Raw genomic sequence first — 18,176 nt, forward strand, 5'->3', positions numbered from 1 at the left:
GTGGAACCCTCACTAGCTTCTTTCAGAGGGTGCAGATGGGCTGGGGCGGGGGAGATATGACAGTGTGTGGGTGTGATAGTCATTCCCAGCTAATGATTTTGTGAACCTGTAATTTATAGAATCTGTGTCATCCACTCACTTTGCTTATCTCCCTAACTCACTGAGTATTAATTCTCCCAGGCCTGGGACTAGCTTTTCATCCCCCACGTAGGACTTGATCAGCTTTAGCTTGAGGATTTGGGGGTGGGGAGGGAGGATGGAGAGAAATGAGATTAGGGTTCAGTTTTCAAACCAAAGAAACAAAAATATAAACCCTTCTCTGTTTCTGCTGTTTCTCTGGACTTCATACTTCTTGAGAAAGGCTGAATTTCAGGCCCTGCGAACAAACGTGTGCCCGGAACAGCCGTCTCGGAATGAAAGGGCTCCCCTCCTCCACACCACCTTTATCAAATTCAGACTATTTTCCACATTCCTTCCTTACACAGCCCAGGCGCACTTGTGATGCAGGCCTCAGAGCGCATTCCACTTAGGAGATCCAGAAAGCTCGGGCCCTCCCTTCCAGAAAGGAAAGTCCAAGAGGGATGCCACACCCCGGGGGAGGACAGAGAGGATGTGACGACACCTCCAGGAATGCAGGGCCCACGCAGGTGTGTTGGCACCCATGAACTTCCTTTTTAAAAAGGGGCTTGATAAATCAGTACCGATAACAGTAATAGAGCTCCACCACCCAGCAATAGCTCCCACAGAACTAGGGCCCAGCAGGTAGCCCTGGCAGCTGGGGGTTGGGAGGTGACAGCTGAGAACAGAGATCCCAGCGGTCCCTGGGAGTCCCTGAGACCTTTTCAGGTGAGTCTCAAAGCCCAAACTATTTTCACAATACTAAGATGTCACTTGCTCTTCTCACCTTCCTTGTCAGACAGGTATACAATGGAATTTTCCAGAAGGGACAGGACATGTTGATGATATCATCACCCTGATGACTATTGGTATGTGTGCTTGTGTACTCTTGTGTTTTAAACATTTCTCAATTTCAATTTTAATACAATGACTGTTGAAAGACATATCACACATAAACACAATACCTGGAGGCCCTCCATAATTTTTAAGAGTATTAAGGGTCTTGAGACCAAACTGCCATGCTGCCCCATCACAGCACCACACTTCATTTCCAGTTTAGCTTGAGTCACATAGTAGGTGCTTTTGAACAGGGGGTAGAGAAGGCAGTTTTATTATTACTCAGCTTGGGATGGGATCCTTTCCATCTGGGCTTCCACCCAAAATGGCCAGAAAAACTTTAAATTCCCCCACGAATATTTGCTGGACTGAACCCCTCAGGGGGAAAGATGGGTTTCTCACCTTTGAGCCCAGGTGAGGTAAAGTTAGTATGGAGAAATCGCCCTCCTCAGCTCCAGCACCCAGCAGAGACATATCTGAGTACCTGCTAGGAGTCAGGTAGGTGCTACTGCTCCACAGTGAGCAAAGCAGACCCCTGCCTTCTCAGAGCCGTCATTCTCGGTCAGGAGCAGATTACTCCCAAAACACATAGGGAAACGGGAACTTGACACAAGTGCTGGGAAGGAGGGGTGCAAAGTGTGAGGAGGGATGGGAGGCATGAGATAAGGGGAGGAAGCCTCGGAGGACTCAGGTGGAATGCAGCACCCTAACCAGATCTTCTTGGCCATTTCAGGTTAGAAACCCCGCCCGCCGGCCCAGGTCCAGCTCAAAGGAGGGTTCCACAGCTCCTTGATGAGCCGCAGTGCCATGATGAGCCCCCTGCAGGTGTGTGTGGGGGAGCGTTGGGGGTCTCCTCCTCACCTCCCCAGCACGGCCAGTGCTGAAAAGGGCCCCTGGGAGAACAAACCCAGCTCTGGGGCATTTAGAGAGAAGGAGTCAGTCTTTTGTTATCAGGGACAGAGCTCGGTCATTCCACTGGGGGGAGGGGGACAAAGGCAGTCTGGAGGCTGTCATTGGTGGACACAACGAATAGCCCAGAAATGGCTGGAGGGAGAGGAAGACTTCAGAGGTTAAAAATAAATTTAAAAGAAAAGAAAAAAAGAAAGCCCTGGAGGGACGGTCTAGAAGTACTCGGGTAAGCCGGAACTTCGAGGAGCCATCCCGAGCCTCTGCCCACTTTCCCTCCCTCCCAGCGGCTACTCGACCCTATGGGACTTGACGGACTGCAGAAAGAGTCTCTACCAACAAAACTAAGCCAGTAGAGCCCTGAGATTCTTCCCCAGTGACTGTTGCAGAGGCGGGAAAACTTGAATTTTGTAATCAGAGTTGCAGCCAGACCCCTAAACGACGCAAATGGGTGGTGGAGGGGCGTAGCTGCACGCTGCAGCATCCCAAAGTGGAAGGAAGATAAGGGGTGGCAGAAACATAGCAGCCCCACCCCGCCTCCGCACCAGCCGGGCCTCGCCTCCCATTCCCCCGCGGCGCGCGAGCCGGGTCCGGGTCAACCAGGCGCGCGCCTGCGCGTGCGCAAAAGGCCCAGCGCCCTAGCTCATCTCCAGGTGCGCTCGCGCTTCCGGCCTGCCTTCCCGGGGCGGAAACTCCAGGGCCCGCGCATGCGCTTTCCAGCTCTCCTGCTAGGTCGGGAGAGGAGGTCCACGGCTTCAGGTGATCCCGCCCCTCCCTCGCAGCGTGGGACCAATCGTACGGCGGCGGGCGGGACTTTCGCGGAGGCGGCCCGCCCACGCGCTGCGCGAGACGTGTACCGATTGGTTGGCGCTGGGGGCGCAGGTGCGCGCTTCCCATTGGGTGTGGGCGGAGCGCGAGCCTCCAAGGCGTCTACGGAGGCTGCAGGTGAGCGCGCGCACGTGCCGCGGCTCCCGCCCGGCTGGGGTGCGCGCGCGCGGGCTCGCGGGGGAAGCGGCTGAGAGCTAGGCTGCGGCGCCTGTCCCCTGTGCTCCGCCCCCTCCTCCTTTTTCGCCGTCGCGGCCGTCGCAGAGGCCGGAGGGAGGGAGCCGCGTTCCCGCCAGCCGCGCCGCCAGTCTCACCCTCGGTCCCACCGCGTGAGGAGCCAGCCGAGCGGAGCTCTGCGCGGAGACCCGAGCCACGGTCGCCCCTCTGCAGGTGCCTGTGAGGAGGCGCCTGGGCCGCAGCCGAGTCCCGAGCCCAGCGGCCGGGCACTCGCTCTCCGCGCTCCGAGGGGCGGCCCGGCTGGAGGAGGCTGTTGCGGGCCAGGCCTCAGGATGAACCGCAGCCACCGGCACGGAGCGGGCAGCGGCTGCCTGGGCACCATGGAGGTGAAGAGCAAGGTGCGCGGGGCCCGGGCTGGGCGGAGCGGCCGGCTAGATGGGGACTGGCGGTCAGAGCCTTGAGGGGGGTGCTCCCGGGGCCTGGGGGAGGCCTGGGGGAAGCCAAGGGCTGGCCGGGGACGGCCTGGGGAGCTGCCCGCTGTCTGGGACCGTGGTGGGCGCGATGGTGGGATTTGGAGGCAGGAGATGGTGGAGAATACGCTTGCTGTGAAGAGGACGAGCGTGGGGGGTTGTGTCTGCTCCTGCCCCAGGTAGGGAGACCAGCTGAGCGCTTAATCTATCTCCTTAAAAATCATTCCTGTTCAAGGATGGGAGTAAGGGCCGAGGTATAGCCGAGGATGGGAGGCGTTTGAGCGCAGCGTGGTACGAAAGGTTTGGAGGAATTCTACCTCTTGGCCTTCTGAGTAAAGAGTATTTGGAACACCCGTGGTCACAAAATGTTACCCCTTTCTGTGGCTCAAGGGTGCATCAAGTGGTGAAGGAGAGAGCCCAGGGAACTCAAGAGCCCTTGTAAAGTTAGCTTTGCTTCCTGCTTAGAGATTTTTCTAGCACTAACTTTGGTATGCATTTAATCTATAAAATTAACACTATCGCCTTTCGTTTGAGTAGCACTTCACAGTTTGAGTCTGGGTGCCCTCTTCATTCCATCCTGCTACCTTTTCACATCAAATGTTTTCACTCTTGACCAACGGTACGCCAATCTGCTGATAATTACGTCAGTATCCACTGAATTCCTAAATTGCAGGGCTCCCTGAGCAGGACGGTGTATAGGGATTAGTGAGGGAATGCTTTCCAACGGGGGTTTTGAGATGGAATTTGAAGATGGTCGGCGGCTCCGGGAACATTTTCAGCAAGCATTTCATGAATTGAAGAGCCAAAGGGGACTTAGATAACCTAGTCTGATCCTCTGAGAAGACGGGGGCTCAGAAAGCTTATGACTTCGACAAGGTGTGCTTTTTATGACAAAACCTTAAAACCTTTTACAAAATAAGTTTTAGGCTTTATGGAATAGAAAAAAGAGGACATGGGCTGGGCCCTGAGAACATTGAAAATAAGAGCTGGGAAGATGAAAACACATGAAAGAATAGGAGAAAAGTAAAAGCATATCAACTTTAAGAATAATGAAACATCATTGAATGTAAGACTGCGGGGTGGGGTAGGGGGGAGGAGAATACAAAATCCAGGAGTGCTTTTCAGTGAAGCAGAGTAGGAAGGCTCCCTGGAGCCTGTGGTGGAATGGTTTTTACTATCTGGAGTTGATAAGCAAAGCTCTATAAGCTGCTGTAACTGAGATGATCACATCAAGAGTATCTGCATTCATTTTTCACATTATTTTACAATGTTATTTTCAACTTAACTCGTGTATCAGAATAGGCACTAGTTAAGAAACCCTTCTGCTTAATAAGAATAGAAATGTAGTTATAGCCGTTTCATGAATATGCTGTCTCCTGTGTCCTCCGTGGAACTGCCATAGCAAATTGAAGTGACACGCTTGAACTAAGGGTTAAGATAACTCAAAATATATAGAGCTTTCCCTCTAGCAGTATAGGGGTGGTAGTTCCGTGGCCAGTGGTTGAACCTTCTCATGGCATTTCTGTCATAAATCTAGTTTGGGTTTGTGGGAGTTGAGGTTAAGAAAAGAAAGACATTTATGATGTTGCATAATCTTAAAATTCAGTTTGTGGTCCTAATCTTGGTAGCAAGTATTTAATCTTTTTATCATAGGAAAAAATGAGTAGGGATTCTAGGTGTTCTGATAAATACAGTCAAGTGGCAATTTATCTCTCAGACTAGAAAACCTCGAGCACTTGGGGACTGGAATTTCAGGCTTTCTGCCCTTTTTTTCTGTCAACTGGTTTGTGAATCTTTCCCATACTGCCCATTATATATTTGACCTGCCATACTGGACTTCTGGTGAACCGTGTCTCTTAAATAGAATCAAGGCATTCTGAGAACCTGCATCTCATAAAGTGTGGTCCCACTAGTGTTCTAGCTGCTGATAAATAGGCACAGTAGAGGTGCTGTTTCTAGTGTGTCAGTGGCACCTTATGTTTTAAATATATATTTAATGGATTAAATAAAACATTTGGCATCTTTACCATTTAAGAAATACTTGGACAGATGTGTGAAGCAATACTTCCTTTTTCACTGCTTTGGTGATATCACAGCTTTTTACAAAGCTGGTCGCTAAGAGGTTGTAACCACAAGTTGGTGATGTACAGATCCACGTTTCAGGATTTCTTTTTCTTCTGCATAGAAAACAGTGTCAACTTTTTCTTCTGCATAGAAAACAGTGTCAACAGTGTCATATCTTTGCTCATGGAAGGGGAAAATGGTGCAAATAAAGTAATGGATAATGCAAATATAACTATAGTTAAGTTGTGATACCAGTTACCATGTGACTTTTTTTGGTAACTGATTTATCTTCCTGTTTCTCCAGAGTTGGAAAAGCTCTTAATAATCAAGGTGACGTCCTTTAATAACCTTAGGTTATTAAACACTTGGAATAGTCTTTGAGCTGTACATTTCCTAGTTATTATTTATGGGCAAACAATATTAAAATTAAGTTTTCATTTCTAGAGTGTACCAAAAGATGCTGGGAGACAGGTGTCCATACACATTCTGGGTGACCAAGGCAAACTAGACCAGGCTAAGAAAAGTTATAATAGTTGTTGATTGGGTCTTAATATTATCTCTATTTTAGTATTTTTCTTCATGTAGTAAAAAGTTCTCTTAATCCTATTGTTTTGCTGCAAGAAGCATAACAATTTCCCTTTTTTTTTCCTGCTAACATTGCAAAAGGGCGCATCTACTTGTGAAGCCATACAATTTTCCATTGTTTTTATCATAACATTTAAGCAAGAGAAAAAAATGTTGAGCAAAGAGTTTTTATCCACAAGCTTTAGCAAAAACATTGCAGCCCTAAAATATTCAATTATTAGATGTTACTCCCATTCACCAGGGGAAGTAATAAAACCCTGAGATGAATCAGAAAGCACTAGGATGTTTTGATACCAGAATAAAGAAAATGGAGAAGAAACTATGACTTTTTATAACATCATAAGACTAACTCTGATATGAAGGGTGTTCCCCAGTTATTATTTACTTTGAAACGTGAAGGTATGACTACACTTTCTGAGCGCTTTAGGTATGAGTCACCTTATGTTCTTGACAGACGTTAGTGTTTATGTTTCAGGAATGTGTTTTGGAAACTTTTGATTTGTTAGAGGTAAGAAGTGGTTTTAGTAATTTTTCATTTTAATTTAAAACTAGTGAGTAGTGTGGGTATAAGCAAGGCAGATGAACTCTTTGAGATAGCAAAAGCAGTGAGTTCAGAGAGACCATGGGATCCTTAGGGAAATGAATTGACACATTTGTAACCTGCTCAAATTATTCTGATAGGGACTTTCTCTGCAAGATGCTTAAGGCTGTCTTAGGGGTACATTAGTGTTTCTTGCCAATAATAGATATTTAGAGGAAAAATTAGTTCAGTGGTCAAACATATTTGGCAAACATTTGTTTAAAAACTTTTTTTTTTTTTTTTTTTTAATCAACCACAGGACTTAACTGAGCGTTTAATATCTGGTCTCCACAGTGATTCCTAAGAGTGTAATTATAGTTATGTAGCATTTCCCAAACTTGTGTGACTGGGGCACTTTTTGAGGAAGGCTGATGAATCTTTCTTACGTTTCCACATTTGAGGAAATGCCATGCTAGTCCCATAGTTAAGTCATGGATCCTGTTTACTATGGACTAGATGAAGCCAGTCCTTCGTGTTGAGTAAGAACCACTTAAATAATTTGGCATTTGGAAGGCAGAGTTGTGAATCTAGAGTAGGGAACCAGACCTGAGAACCAGAATTGTGGAGATAAATATTGGGCATGATGGAAGTGTCGTCCTCCCTGTTTGTGTGATCCCTTAATGCCTCTCATATAGTTATTCTCTTTCCCCACTAATTTCTGAGCTCTGGTGCAGGCCTGAGCCTTTCATTCTCTAGGGCCTAGCATTGTGCCAAGCACGTAAACACTTTTGCTTTAATTGGAGAGTTGTAGGACATATATTTAATGTGTTGTGTGTGTGTGTGTTTTTAAGATTAACATAGGGAAGACACTTCTTATCTCTAGACCTGTTTCTTATATGACATACCTCCATTTGTATCCTGCCTTAGTGCCAAGAAACTCAAAGTCCTTTTTGTATATGTTGGTGTTAATTCTTGCCACTTCCTGTGAAATTGTAATTCCTTTTATGGGGAAGGAAACTTAGATGCTTTTTGCTACCAGTCAAAATAAAGACTTAGGAACATCTTTGTTACCCCATGGCCTGAGTGAGGAGCAGATACTGCTGTCAGGATCTGGGCTCCAGACAGGGTTTGTTTGAGCTGAGTCACTCTGCAGGACAGTCCTCAGTGAGACCTGGGTACCCCAGGGATTAAGTTGAGCCTGCACCTCTTGAAGGGAATGCCCTTCAGAGATGCAGCAGTGAGCAGACACATTCCTGTGCCTTCCTTATGTTGTTTTATCTCCTGATAATGAGATTGCTGACAATAGACCGTGTTATTGGAACTGTCTTCTTCATTAAGGGAAATACTGTGCCTGTGAATTTTTCTGTCATGCATTTTAAGATTGGATCCTGTTACCTTTTTTAAAATTAATATGTTTATTTATAGTTTGGAGCTGAATTTCGTCGGTTTTCACTGGAAAGATCAAAACCTGGAAAGTTTGAGGAGTTTTATGGATTACTGCAACATGTTCATAAGATACCCAATGTTGACGTTTTAGTAGGCTATGCAGACATCCACGGAGATTTACTACCTATAAATAACGATGATAATTATCACAAAGCTGTTTCAACGGCCAACCCACTGCTTAGGATTTTTATACAAAAAAAGGGTAAGTAACAATGTTTAGAAAAATTATTTTAGAATTAGAAGTTGTTTATTTTCCTCATTGATAGGATACACAGAATTCACTACAAATTTAATGAACAGACATTTTGTGTGAATCTTCTTACCATATTAACTAACAAGTGAGTTAAGACATCTGTGATATTATTGGTTTAATTGACATCGTTACACTTCACTAAGTATACTTTGGAAAGATTGCGGGTTTTTTTTTTAATTTATTTTTATTTTGGGCTGCGTTGGGTCTTCGTTGCCGTGTACAGGCTTTCTCTAGTTGCGGCGAGCGGGGGCTACTCTTCGTTGTGGTGCATGGGCTTCTCATTGAGGTGGCTTCTCTTGTTGCGGAGCATGGGCTCTAGGGGCGTGGGCCTCAGTAGTTATAGCACACAGGCTCAGTAGTTGTGGCTCACAGGCTCAGCAGTTGTGGCTCACGGGCTCTAGAGTGCAGGCTCAGTAGCTGTGGCACTTAGGCTTAGTTGCTCCATGGCGTGTGGGATCTTCCCAGACCAGGGATCGAACCTGTGTCCCCTGCATTGGCAGGCGGATTCTTAACCGCTGCACCACCAGGGAAGTCCGAAAGATTGTGGTTTTAATTACTTTATAACCTCTTAGATTTTTTAAAAATGGAAATTAGGAATTTATTGAATCTTCACTTTGTTGAATGGAATTTTGTCCATTCAGAAAGATGTGGTAGGAGGAGTATGACTTTGGAGTCAGGGAAACATTCTACTTCTTTGGTAGCAATTAACTTTGAAATCTGTATGCATCACTTAATAGGTACCTGAAGGAAAGCTGTTTATTCTTCCTGGGTCGCGGTATCTTTATCTATAGAATGAACATACTATCTCATAGGATTACTAGGAAGTTTAAATGAGCTCAGTGCAGTGCTCTGGCATGTAGTATGCCTCCGGTGAATGTTTTCTTTCCTTTTAAGGCATTTTTCACAGAAATAAAACTAGTGAATTATCTGGAAAATCAGAGAGCAAGTCATTATTTTGGAGGAATGTAAACATTGATATTGGTCTTTGCAAAAGAACATTTTAAAATAACCACTCTATATGGCAAGAATTGAAACGTATTTTGAGCCCTAAAACTTTTAACTTTGTGGCCTCCTCCGTGTGTGTGTGTTTATCTGTGTCCGCCTGTAGATGGCCATGGTGTGTGCCATTTATTCCTTTGTCTTTGGTAAATGAAGAGGTTTGGAAAGGCGACATGAGAGCCACAAGCCCAGTATTGGTGGGATAATCAAAGCCTTACTGTGTTTGTAAACCAACCCAGAAAGCAGTGTGAGAGAGTGGGTAGAGATTACCCTTGAAGGTGAAACTTTCTTTCCAATCAGTTGATAAGCATTGGACCACTCCTAGGGCTTTGAAATTCCACTGATTGTGTATCTTTGCTTCTGGGTTTGGAGGAGCTAAAGTCCGCCAACAAAATAAACCTCCAAGGGTAGGGTAACTTACATCTGTATCACTTGACTGTTTACAAAATACTTTACAAAGACGCAAATTCATTTTCCCAAAGACCCCTAAGATGGATTTCCTAGGTATGTGGCAGGGGTGTGGTACAATTAGAGTGTTACTTCAGGAAGACTCATTTGGCTGTTCAGGAGGAATTGGAGTACGCAGCAGTCTTACAGGAGAGAGCAAGGAGCAGGGGGGTAAGGGACGCTGAGAAGCTGCCCCGGCAGGAGACCAGGTGAGGAAGATAAAGGGGAGGATCTGAGAGTCACTGCGCTCCCCCGGAGGGCAGAGGGTTGAGGAGGCGTCCAGAGGCAAGTAGCTTTCTGGATTTGAGCCTGATGGCGCCATAAAACAGGTACAGTCTGGAAGAGAGGTTGACTTGGAAAGAAAATTGGTCTGGTTATAGGACAAAAAAGCTTATCTGGCCGGCGAGTTTCAACCTTGTCCCGTAGGAAATCAGAAATGATGGGCTGGAGCTTAGGGTGGAAATCTAGAGGCTGATCAAAGAGCTGAAAGTCTGCAGAAAAGTGATAGTTGAAATTTTGGGGAGTGGACATAAGGGCTTGCTGAGGTGAAGAGCAGGGATGGTTCTTAGAAAGCTATGTATAGAATGTTGGAGAAGGAAGAGGAGAAGACAGAACATTGGAGTGGAGCTTGTCATTTTAAGCAGAATAATTTAAATCATTGTTGTTGCATAGAAGGCCTGTCTTGTTAGCAGTTGTAATTTTCATTACAAATTTGCTGTTTGGAACATGTATTTAAATATAGAATGACTATTTTTAAACTACTGCCATCTGACAGAACTTGTTGGATTATCCCCTTCGTTAGAAAGATTATAGGTGTTGGATTATACTACCACATGTTTTTGTTACTGGAATTGTAACACTTACGTGATCATAGGATTAATCCTAACATCTTTTAAGGGCAGTTATCATCTGCTGTTTCCTTTTCAAATATGTTTAGATGTAAACAAAAGTTTTCTATGCTGTAGAGGTAAATAACCAATACAATTCAGAGCCCTTAGAATTTGATCTAGAAATAGGCAGTGTGTTCAACAGAAAATTTTTGTTTTTAAAAATGTAACTTTAGGACATCCCTGGTGGTCCGGCAGTTAAGACTCCATGCTTCCACTGCAGGGGGACACGGGTTCAATCCCTGGTCGGGGAACTAAGATCCCGCATGCCACCCGGTGCGGCCAAAAAAAAAAAAAAAGTAACTGTAATACAAATATGACTTAAGCAAAACATGAAAAGTCAGTCAGTCGATTCATTCCTGCTGAAAACCCTCCAGTGGTTTCCGTTGCATCCAGAATAAAATACATCCTCATTTGTGCTCCAGCAGCGTCTCCTTCCTCCATTCTCCCACTCCCCCCTCACAGCAACCACATTGGCTTTCTTTCTGTCCCTAGGACTCAGCGGGCTTGTTGCCGTCTCTGTGCTTCTGCACTTGCTGTTCCTTCTGTAAGCAACGCTTTTCCTGCAGCTGGTCCCATGGCTGCCTCCTCCTCCCTCAGTTCTCAGCTCAGATGGCTTTCTCAGAGGGGCCTCTTCTGACCACCCTAGCTAGGGCCCCCCAACCTCCACCTTTACCACATTACCCTCTGGTTATTTAGGTAGAGTTAACATGTTTGTTGTCTGTCTTACAGAGTTACACAGTGCCCTGTAGTTCGTGGTGATACCTTTTTTCTTTTAAACAGAGCTCAAGAGATGCTTAAGTAGAAAGCTGATTTTACTTAAACTTTAATGAACATTAAATTCAGGAAACTAATGTAAAACATGGCATTAAGTACAGTTACATTTTCTCGCTTAATTACAACACACTTTCTGTTTTACTGGCCCGTTGCTTTCAATTTAGGAACCAATAGGGCAGCAGTTGCACTTGATGTGTCACCAAGCGATTTTTTAAAAGACAGACATGAAAACGATTTTAAATTTTAAACCGTGTGACCTTTTAACATCTGATCCCCTCTACCAAATAAAGCTTCTTTGAAGTGAGAGCTCAGGATTGGAGGCATAAACCACTTCATAGCTTGAACTCGCGGGTAGCATCATTGCATATCTTGAAAAGTTTTATGTCTTACAATAATTTATTGTTAGAGGAGAAAACCCAGACTCTATTTCCAGGGCTGTTATTGTGGAAGCAAAAACAAAACAAAAAACCTGATATTTTAAAAGTTACTTTCGCAGAGGATCCTAGGGCTTTTGCCAGCCCCCTCACCCTGTCAGAGTTTAGAATTTCCTCATTTATTTGCGGGAAAAAGAGAGTTTTTCTTCTCTTGTTGTTCAGGTGGTTCTTGTATGGTAAACAATCTCAGAAAATATTTAAAGGTTGCACCTTTAGAAAAAGTACTCGGGTCATTCCTGTAGGTTTGGAACGCAGCCAGGGAAATGTGTATTTTTTAAAAGCCCGTTGCGATGATCAGCCAAGTCTGAGGCCCGTTGACCTGCCCGGACGTCTCGCCAGATCTGATCAGCATACCTACACCACAGCTGCTTGCCGTGTCACAGGCTGTTTCTGTGTGCCATCAGACAAACCCATTTGTATCATGGGTTTATTCAAAGGAGTATGTTGGAAGTACCAGAAGGGCCTTGCTTGAAGCCTCATCTGCGTTAGGATGTGGCCTTGTGGCCCAGACACCTGGAACTGGGCAGCCACTTAAACTGTCTCTTAGAACTGTACTGTGCATTGGATGTTATTTGGGAGCTGTATTTTAAGGTTATATTTTAGTGAGTCAGGGTTGAATTTAGAAATGGTCTAAGGAGTATACATTTTAATAGTAAATTGTGAAAAATTGTTTAACAGAAGGTACGGCCCGAGAAATAAAAAAAATTCTGAGTAACAGCTCAGAATGTGATGCCAGTTGCTTATGACAGAAACCTGGGTGTCGCCTTTGACACATACCTGTTTTTCAGTCACCAAGCCTATTAAAAGTGTGTTCTAATTATTTTTCAAACTTATTTCCCCGTTTCCTGACACACCTTTTTATTCGGTCACGTGGCCTATTAAAAATGTGTTCTGATTACTTTTCAAGCTTATTTCCCCATTCCACTGCCTCTGCCCCAGGCCAGGTACCATCCTACATTACCTGCAGTAAAACCTCCTGTCTTCCCCGCAGGGCCCTCCTCCAGCTTGCAGCCAGAGTGAGCTTTGTAGGAAAACCAAAATCCTTGGTTTTCTTCCCTTTGCCCTCAGGCTGAAGCCCGTAATCCTCCCCACTTCCCCGGAGGCCCTGTCTGTCTGCAGGGCCCTGGCCGCCTGGACTTGGCTCCAGCTCCTCCTCTTCTCTCCCCTCCCACCCTGCCTTCTCACCGTCTCCTCCGCCGACCCCATCCTGCCCGGCTCTGTATTTGTTGTATCTGCACCCGGAAGTTCTTCCCTCCCTTCTACCTGATTAGCTACTGGTTTGTTTTCCAGTCTCAGTATAAACCACGCTCCCCAGAGAAGCCTTGCCTTACCCTGCAGACCAGGCTGAGTTCCCACTGATAAACTTCACAGCTCTTGGCACCTTTGTAATAATATAATGGTTTCAAGTTCTTTGTTAATTGCCATCTATTTTAGTCTGTAAGCACCATGAAAGCAAGCACCTTAGCTGTTTGGTGCACTGGATCTGCAGCACACAGCACGATGTCTAGCCACATAGTAGCAGGTGCTTAAGTGTCTGGCATTTGATTTTCCTTATATTAGGAAGTGAAGGGATCTGCAGGCTTTGAATATTGCTTTAAGTGATGTTTAATCCTTTTAAAGTTGCCACATGTATTTCATTTAACCATTTTGGATTAGAACAAGGGTTGGCAAACTCAGGCTTGCTGGCTGTTTTCATGGAACACAGCCATGATCACTCCGTTCTGTAGTGCCTGTGGCTGCTTTTGCAACAGAGACCGTATGACCTGCAATACCTAAAATATTTACTGTACAAACTCTACAGAAAAAGATTGTCCACCCCTTGATTAGAACAATTTCAAAAATTATTTCATTCTTCCCCTGTCTTCCTACTGAACTTGAATGGGTCATAATCTTGAACCTTCTTGATGACTCTACCATGAACTGTTACTGTTTTGTTACTGTACACGGATGCTGCTGGGATTTATATAACGCTTTTGTTTTGTTTGTTTGTTTTCAGGTTTGCTTTTTCTTCACTGTAGGCTTTTATTTTTTGTATCTGTGCCTGCCACTCACTGGTGGACCCTTACCCCTGACTGTGACTTAAGACTGTGAGCTGAGGAATGAGATAACCAGGGTTTTTTGGAATTAATGTTTAAAAAGTAAGAGGCTCAGAGGGAGGCCCTTCAGGGCTCCCTTCCTCTGTGAGGAAAGCACAGGGGCTTTTTGTGTGTAAGGAAGTGAGACATCCAGTTTGGCTGTTTGGCGGCATTCCAGGGGTAGATCCTTGTCTGTTTCGGTGAGCTGAGATTGTCAGGCTCGGGATAGGTGAGGTTTCGCTGAGCCTATATCACACACTGTTGCATAAAGCCTGGGTTTATACAAGTGAAAGGTTGCCATGAGCCAGGATTCCAACTTTCCGTCTCTTTCTGAGTTTTGTACTTTGACAGACATGCTCAGGTGGAACGTCAGGCCTGTTCCCTGTAGATGTTCACCTTTACACTTTAAACCGACACCCTGCACCCTGGCTTTCTGCCAAAATATTTCTTTTCCCAGTGGCTGGAAACTGATTAGCTAGATGGGAGAACAAAGGTGCCTTTGTACTGGGGCATATTGCTTTTGAGAATTTAGCAGAGAGCATTCAAACAGAGTCTGGATGCAATGCCAAATTATGCAGATTTGGGGGGTTTTTTGGTCAGGTTTCCCATGAATAGGTATGTAAGCAACTTAGTTTTGTTCTCCTTTTGTATGGTGTGGAATTTCCCATATAAAAATTGTGTGGGCTTTCTTAATTGATTGTAAAATGAAATATACAATTTTGAATAAACACATTCAGTAGAAGATCATTGTTGATAGATTTCTGGCTACATTTTGCCCAAAAGATTCTTTTGTCAGTCAGTTTATTTCCCAAGCCAAATTATAAATAAATTTGTCTTTGTAAGAACACAGTGTAAGTACTTTCTCCATAAATGAAGCAAAATTATCCCCAGGGGGAAAATGCCCCAAAATCAGGTACCACTAGGCTTTTTTTTTTTTTTTTTTTTTTGGTTATACTGGGTCTTAGTTGTGGCAGGTGGGGCTCCTTAGTTGTGACATGCATGTGGGATCTAGTTCCCTGACCAGGGATCAAACCCAGGCCCCCTGCATTGGGAGCGCAGAGTCCTAACCACTGCGCCACCAGGGAAGTCCCCAGGTACCCCTAGTCTTGTACATTTATCTGAAACTAGCTTTTGAAGAGTGTTCAAGCAGCACTGAGAAAAGAATACCGAAGTTCTCCAGGCTCTGACACACAGTGGACATTTAACATTCACTGTATGAATTGAACATGTACGGTATTGGCCTTAGTAAGAAAACCTGGGGCCAGTCTTCTGTCTGTACCTTATTTTGTACCCTTAATTTCCTGGTCTATAAAGTAAAGGTAATAATACTTAACGACAGGGGGGCCGAGAGTTGGGTGACAAGAGGCTACAGATGGAAGCCCTGTGCAGACACAGTCTGGTGATGTTACTGTTGTCTGTAGCAGTGATTGAGACTAGGACTTTAAACTAGTTCTTGGGATGGTGGGGGCACTTTTGTCTTTTTTATTCTTATTAAATATTTTTTTCATCCTTGAAGATTGTGACTTTTTAGTTTATCCCCATTCCAGTTATTTTTGAAATGTGATTTCACCTTTTATGCCTGCTGCTAATTCTGTTTCCTCATCCTCTGATGAGACTTGTTGTTTGTAGACTGTCTACCTCCAGCTGTGGGATGTAAGGAGATCTAGTTTTAGTGCCCTGTTTTCCCTGATTTACATCAGGGATTATAAATTGCTGGCTTGAAGAATAAATTCAACCCCCAGATGTTATTTTGCTCAAACAGGTTTTTGTTGTTATTTAATTAGGTGTCGGCATTTTAAATGGGAAGGTTTGTGTTTTTTTTAACCTAAAAAAACAAGACTTTCTGACAAGTTGGACTGTCCACACAAATTCCTACAGTCCGTGAAGAAAAGCTGCCTGGAGCGAGAAAAGCCATGCCATTAAATGGGGCAGGAGGTCTCAGCTTTGCCAGAATCCTCACCCCTCCCTGTTGTCTCTGTCTTATACCTCAGCCTCTTTCAAAAGTGGGAAAATGAAAGGTTAAGAACTCCCCCAGAAAACTGAGGGAGAGCGTATTTTCAGAAGACCAGAATTCCTGTGTTTGATATGCATTCATTTAATTACATTATCATTTTATGTGTATTATCCATTTCATTTAATTACAGGCAGACCTCAGATATATTGTGGGTTCGATAAAGCAAATATCGCGATAAAGCAAGTCACATGAATTCTTGCACAAATTAAGCGTGTAATAGCATCATGTCTAAAAAAATACATAACTCAAGTTTAAAATACTTTTTTGCTAAAAAAAAAAATGTTAACCATCACCTGAGCCTTCAGCAGGTCATAATCTTTCTGCAGTAGTGATGTCAAAGATCACTGATCAAAGCACATCGTAACAAGTATAATAATTTAAAAGTTTGAAGTATTGCAAGAATTAAAAAATGTGACCCAGAGATACGAAGTGAGCAAATGCTGTTGGAAAAATGGCGTCGGTAGACTTGCTCGGTGCAGGGTCACCACAAACCTTCAATTTGTAAAAAAACACAATTATCTGCGAAGCGCAGTAAAAAGACGTCTGCTTGTACACTGTCCTCCCAGACTCTAGTACAGGTATTTGCGCTTCAAAAGTGCCCAATTTCGTGTCATTGAGTCAAATATGATAAACATGCAAATTGGAGGTGTTTAAACAAACATAGGGAAAATACAATGTAAATAACTTGTTTTAAATGGTGTTTAAGAATGTGTGTGCGAGGCTTATCAGAATTTCATCTGCCATATTTAATGTTGTTTGAGTCATTGAGCTTTTTCAAATTTAACTTCAACTTTTGGTAACTTCATGGTGAATACTCGAGAGGGCCACCTATTGGGCTTTTCTGGTATAGCATGTCTTACTGCGTTACATTTTCAGCCGATAGGAGCAGGCTGATACTTAACGAGTTTATGTATCAAATATATTTGAGTTGTCCTTTCTGTACAGATTCCACTATAGATAAATGGGCGTTTTTACAGCATTTCTATAATTATTTTATTTTATTTTTAAACAGAAGAAGCAGACTACAGTGCCTTTGGTACAGACACACTAATAAAGAAGAAGAATGTTTTAACCAACGTGTTGCGTCCTGACAACCATAGAAAAAAGCCACACATAGTCATTAGTATGCCCCAGGACTTCAGACCTGTGTCTTCTATTATAGACGTGGATATTCTCCCAGAAACACATCGTAGGGTCCGTCTTTACAAATATGGCACTGAGAAACCCCTAGGATTCTACATCCGGGACGGCTCCAGTGTCAGGGTGACACCCCATGGCTTAGAGAAGGTCCCAGGGATCTTTATATCCAGACTTGTGCCAGGAGGTCTGGCTCAAAGCACAGGACTATTAGCCGTTAATGATGAAGTTTTAGAAGTTAATGGCATAGAAGTTTCCGGGAAGAGTCTAGATCAAGTAACTGACATGATGATTGCAAACAGCCGCAACCTCATCATCACAGTGAGACCAGCAAACCAGAGGAATAACGTCATTAGGAACAGTCGGACTTCCGGCAGCTCTGGCCAGTCTACTGACAACAGCCTTCCTGGCTATCCACAGCAGATCGAACCGAGCTTTGAGCCAGAGGATGAAGACAGCGATGAAGATGACATTATTATTGAAGACAATGGTGTGCCACAGCAGATCCCTAAGGCTGTTCGCAACACCGAGAGCCTGGAATCATTAACACAAATAGAACTCAGTTTTGAATCTGGACAGAACGGTTTTATTCCTTCTAATGAAGTGAGCTTAGCACCCTTAGCAAGTGGCACAAATACAGAATTTGAAACGCGTGCTCCAGATCAGAAACTCTTAGAAGAAGATGGAACAATCATAACACTATGAAACCATCGCGTCTGAATGTCTTCTGAGTGAGGATGCCGTGGAGACTTGTAAATTTGGCTAGTTTAAAGCATATGTACCTCTGAACCAGTGATCTGGGATAGGCATGAAAAAAGTATATTGCAAGCTTAAAATGTTATTAAAATAGTAGTTTGATAATTAATATAAACTTCAGTGGGTCAGAGGTGAATTTAAGTCTAAAACAAAGGGGCCTTTGCTAATGAAATGATGTGCTTTTGCTATTTTGTCTATAGAGAACTGGATGTTAGAGCACATTCCCAGAACTACACATAAGGACTAGATCATTTCCGTTTGAAGTGGTTGCATATTTAACCTGCTGTGCAGAGCCTGGTTGATTTTTCCTTTAACTGTATATCTTAATTCTAACGTGAAGAAGTCTGAGTCTATCTTTCGGTACTTTGGGACCTTGGCTCCTGTATTCCCCATGTTGTATTTTGATTTTTTAATATTGTTCCTCTGTTGCTAATTGTAGCGAGTAATTTT

At 44.1% G+C, this 18,176-nt stretch overlaps 1 protein-coding gene across 1 annotated transcript; it reads left to right on the forward strand.

Moving 5' to 3' along the window:
• The first annotated feature begins 3,023 nt into the window (after positions 1 to 3,023).
• PARD6B (par-6 family cell polarity regulator beta) lies at positions 3,024 to 17,851 on the forward strand. Its single transcript, XM_082670353.1, has 3 exons — positions 3,024 to 3,260; positions 7,927 to 8,149; positions 16,846 to 17,851. The coding sequence occupies exons 1-3, from the start codon at positions 3,195 to 3,197 to the stop codon at positions 17,673 to 17,675; spliced, it is 1,119 nt and encodes a 372-aa protein (XP_082526479.1). The 5' UTR covers positions 3,024 to 3,194; the 3' UTR covers positions 17,676 to 17,851.
• The last annotated feature ends 325 nt before the right edge of the window (positions 17,852 to 18,176 follow it).

This window comes from Grampus griseus (assembly GCF_964374135.1).
Source record: "Grampus griseus genome assembly, chromosome: 14".
Classification (NCBI taxonomy): Eukaryota; Metazoa; Chordata; class Mammalia; order Artiodactyla; family Delphinidae; genus Grampus; species Grampus griseus.